At 39.8% G+C, this 4,831-nt stretch overlaps 1 protein-coding gene across 1 annotated transcript; it reads right to left on the reverse strand.

Annotated features, from left to right (window-relative positions):
- Window positions 1-211: 211 nt before the first annotated feature.
- Window positions 212-1,255, reverse strand: LOC134203873 (uncharacterized). Its single transcript, XM_062678711.1, has 3 exons — window positions 1,053-1,255; window positions 714-997; window positions 212-456 (listed from the first exon to the last, which is right to left on the reverse strand). Exons 1-3 carry the CDS (start codon window positions 1,173-1,175, stop codon window positions 438-440), a joined length of 426 nt encoding a protein of 141 aa, XP_062534695.1. The 5' UTR covers window positions 1,176-1,255; the 3' UTR covers window positions 212-437.
- Between the last annotated feature and the right edge of the window lie 3,576 nt (window positions 1,256-4,831).

Raw genomic sequence — 4,831 nt, forward strand, 5'->3', positions numbered from 1 at the left:
CGTCGTTTATGATTGTCCCCTTATTATTCGGATTTATAATGATTAAATTATTTGAAGAAACGCAAAAAAAAACGAATTTATTATTTACTTTGTTAGTGAATTTGCAAAATATCATATAAATGTTTGATAGATATTAAATGCGATCGTTGAGTTCTTCAAAACTTACATTATCCTCTTCAGTATTTGAAATAATATAATCTATGTGAGATTGTTTATTGGAAACTTGAGCATTTGATTTATCGTTAACAATGTTCTCCGTGAATTTTGATGCCGGTAATCCATGCTTGAGCTCGAAGGTGTAGATTTTCAAACTCATTAAATAACTTTCCATTGCCATTTTTTCGACCTCCAGCGATTTCAGTTCACGTTCTTTCTCAAGGACTTCTATTGTCAATTGCAACTTGCGACGGGTGAGATCAGCATTCTCTGTTACTGCTTCATTTGAAACAGAATGTTCTGAAAAATTGATGAATAATTATAGATAATTAATAATGAAATCAATAATAAAAACTAGAAAACAAATAGTAATATTCAAGATAATGTCCATTTGCCTTTGGGAAAACCCATTAATTACGTAACGCAAAAATTGGCCATTTTCAACCCTTTCTCCCCCTTGAGTCACACTTTTGAACCCCCGCCCCCTCTTAGCGTTACGTAATTCATGGATGTTCCCTTATAGCTTTCAGTTACAATTAACTATCATATTTATTTACCTATTTTTTCTTTTCTTTGACCTTGGTTGCGTAATAGAATCCTTCCTTGTTGTTCCAGAACCTTTTGCAATTACTAACTCTGAGCTTATTGTTGATCTACTTGGCTGTTCGTTATGCTCGTAAAACTGCTTCTCAGCTAGCTCATCCATGCTCTCCGGAACTGACAAACCTTCAAGAACAGGTGATTCTTTCCCAAGAATATCGTATACAAGCATATCGACGTCGTTTGTCTTTGCATCGTAACCACCTCCTGTCCCTGTTTTTCTGGCATTATCACGTTTCTCCTGAACATGTGAACATAATATTTATTATGTTAGTTACAATTGTTAGTAATTTTACCATAGAGGTTTTCCGTACATTTGGCCACCATACATCGCGTATGTACAGCGTATCTTTTCCGCTTGGAAGAGCTCCGATTGACTTCGCATACTCACCAATTACAGACCATGCCTTATTACGCATATCCTTTGTCAATGTTGCGGAAAATGCACCGAATAACACTTCCTTTTGTTCCCGGATGGTATCGAGAACACAAAGTTTTAATTTTCTTTGTTCGTCACGTTTATTCGTTTTTTCACAGACATTGCAAACAATATATTTAATGTATTTTCAAACAAAGTCGCAAAAAAAACATAAACAAACCGCATTGACAGTGAACTCCCGAGTGAACTTTGACAGATAAATGAACCTGCCGGACTTGTAATTTCAGCCTTACTAATAATACAAGTACTAATATTATTAGTAGGAATTTCTTTTTTATGCAACACAAATTACAAGTACTTGTAATTTTTGGACTTGTAACTTGTAACTTGTAACTAATATTATTAGTCCGATTATGCTACAGGGCCCAGAATGTGCTCATCGAACGAAGATCATCGTTGGTCCTAAATTGCGACTCTGGGTGAGTATTCAAGAAGGCCTTCGACTTCTTGCGCGTTTCCTGACTATGATGAGACTCCTGAACCTTGCATGGCTCGGAAACTAGACAAGCATCTTCCGCAATGTCGTATATCCACTTACTAAACGCAGGTAAATTAACTTTCCGTAGACTCCTAGTATGACGAGCCCACTCCAACTTCATTGACGCTGGCAGTTTTGCAATTATATCGGCCAGTAAGGAAGTATCGCGCAAGAACTCTTTTTGTCCACACGCTTCAATCGTTGCTTCCCAATTCTGAATAGCCAATGCAAAATCGATCATTCTATTCATGGAATCCGGCTTCAACGGCGGCATCGCAAGGATTTTATCCTTCAAAGACTGAATAACGAATCGGGGTTGTCCGAACCTCAACTTGAGCGCATCGATTGCTCTGTTAACTGTCGACGGGTTCATGAGGAAGCTTCTTACTGCCGCATCATGTTTTCATCTGCTGTGTAGCCGCACATCTGTGAAGTACTCACGTAGGTGGACAGGAACATTGGCAACTCTTCTGGATTCCCCGTAAACACAGGTAGATCTCTCGCTACGAATTGTCGCGCTGCAAGTTGACCACGACTCAGGCTACAATTTAATTGGTTGCTGGTCGACGTAGTCTTCCTATGCTGCTTCGTTACTTTTGTCTGCGGTGTAGAGCGCCTACGGGGGTGAAAGCTACTAGCAAGCGCCTGTTTCTGTTCTTCTTCCTCCGATGAACTATCTCCTTCAGATGATCCGGTGTCTGAACACTCGTCGCTCTACGCCGTTTCCTCCTGTTTAAGCTCTAATTGTAGGTGTGTTCGGGATGACTTCCTCGATTCTCCTGATTTTACTGATGACGTCTTTCGAAGCTTTGCAGACTTGTGATACTTTTCCTCAGGTAGCTTATTTGTAGCCGCGACTAAAAGCTTATGTTGCTCGGAACCTAGAGCATCCTTATTCGTAGCACTTTTAGTTTTAAATCTCGTTTGTCGCTGTTTATCCACCTTCTCTACGCGCTTTACGCATTTCCACGAAACATCACCGATCTTATCGTCCACTCCCGCGCAACCGTAATGATGCCATGCATCGCAATTGTCGCATTGAACCATATGACTATCATCCGCTAGCTTACATGTTCGGCAACTATAGGTAACTATTTGTGCCGCGCCTGCCCGGGACACTTCTTTATTTCTCGACGACCTACTTTTGACTGAGGGGGTTTTTCTAACGCCACCAGTCTGGGTGGGTTGGAGAAGAGGATCTTTATTTACATTGATATTGAGATCTAGAGGGGAGTCTTCATCATTCGCGCCTTTGGATCGGATAGCAGAGTTCTTACCTGTTTCGGCAACGTTACCTGCAGCGCCAGTCGGGAGCGACATCGGTAAACGAATTTAAAAATTTGTTACTTGTGTCACACGGTAACAAACAGATGTGGTTTCCGAGTTCAGAATTCCCTTTATTTGGCAAGACAGGGGGGGGGGGGGTTAAATCGTTTAGTGACTTAGTATCGTTCTACCGATCTCTCAAAACTGGCTAACTGCTTACTTATTTGGAGCCTGTTACTAACTAGGTGGCGTCAATCGATATCGTTGACTGAATCGGACTCGTTAGCAGAACCAGAGGACTCGTTAGCAGAACCACACTTTGTTATGATTAGGAAATTGAAGTGCAATAATGCTGTAATTTGAATACTGTATTGTGGTTGTATTGTTCATTTTATCATTAATATTTGAACAATGTTATCTCTAACATCCTTTGCTATTTTTTTTCTATTATTCAAAGAATAGTGTTTAGGTTATTGCAAATTGCATATTTGATGATAATTTATTTGGATATAATCAGGAGGAAATTCACGATATATATGGTTTGGTTGCATATTAGTGAAACATCGAACGCAAAAATCATTAAATTTGTAACTGATATAACTTTTGATTCCCTAGATGAAATATTTTGAAATTTTCATAGCAGACGTCTAGATATTATATCTTTCGAAAGGCATTCGAATTCAGAATAGATGGACATTTTTTTTTCTTAAGAAAATTATTTTGAGCTTTTTAGTGGAATGTCTTCACTTGTCATAAGACGAGTTTGTACAATCCCATTGAATTCCACCACTTAATTGTATCTTGACAGATACGTATTTCGACCTCAACAGTAAGGCCGTCTTCAGTGTCTCGTACGTAAGTCGAGTCAAGTACGAGACACTGAAGACGGCCTTACTGTTGAGGTCGAAATACGTATCTGTCAAGATACAATTAAGTGGTGGAATTCAATGGGATTGTACAAACTCGTCTTATGACAAGTGTTTTTTTTTTCTGTAATAACGGTCACAGGCACACCGTGAAGGCTAATACGCCTACCCACCATTCATTCAATATGGCGTACAATGCTTTTGTTTTAATTTCGTTTAATTCATGATAACAAAACTCCGGAAGTATCGACGAGCTAGTTTCCGACATAAAGAAGCCATACAAACACAAAAGGCTCGATGTGCTTCAACTAATTGTAAGTTTTCGCCAGGAGAAGTTGATTGCCGATAATTAGCACTAACTGCGTACGAGCCAATCACCCAAAATGAGCGCTGAATTCGGGTATACTATCCAGAAACTGTTGGTACCCATAACAGAAGTAGCAAAAACGATGTTGGGTAGAATGCCATTGTACCGCGGATGACAGGCGTTTCACCCTCCTGGCCAACGCAGACTGCCCGACATATTGTCTGTCGGAAACAAAGTTAGAACGCTTTTTATACCGAAGTTGGATTTTTCTTCAGATACAGGAAACTTTCCCTACTTCGGAAGTAGTGCGCTGGATTTGTCTAAAGATGCGCTAAACAACGCATCAATTAGTTTGACAGATAAAAGTTCGGCTCACAAGTTCCGAATTCTAAGTTGGTGATACGCCGACAATACAAACTCAATCTCACCAAGCGATGGCGTTGGCTTACGGCTTTCTAAGTTGGTGTTACGCCGACAATACAAACTCAATCTCACCAAGCGATGGCGTTGGCTTACACTACACTGAACCAAAACATCCTCCTTAAAACGACTGTAAAGTAATTTGTCCATGCCCCTTAACGATTATCTTCCACATTCCGGATGATGATCATTCAGTTGATTTTCAGATGGATGATTACCATCCGTATGAGCATCACGCGATGACCAAATGAATTGCTGGATGAATTCGAATGACAATTCAGATTACTTTCAGAAGACGT

The sequence above is a fragment of the Armigeres subalbatus genome, unplaced genomic scaffold (genome assembly GCF_024139115.2).
Source record: "Armigeres subalbatus isolate Guangzhou_Male unplaced genomic scaffold, GZ_Asu_2 Contig279, whole genome shotgun sequence".
Taxonomy (NCBI): Eukaryota; Metazoa; Arthropoda; class Insecta; order Diptera; family Culicidae; genus Armigeres; species Armigeres subalbatus.

Coding starts and splice junctions, on each gene's coding strand:
- LOC134203873 (XM_062678711.1), bottom strand. CDS start 1,175: ATGCGTAATAAGGCATGGTCTGTAATTGGTGAGTATGCGAAGTCAATC. Junction 998..1,052: donor ATGTACGGAAAACCTCTATG/GTAAAATTACTA, acceptor TCACATGTTCAG/GAGAAACGTGATAATGCCAG.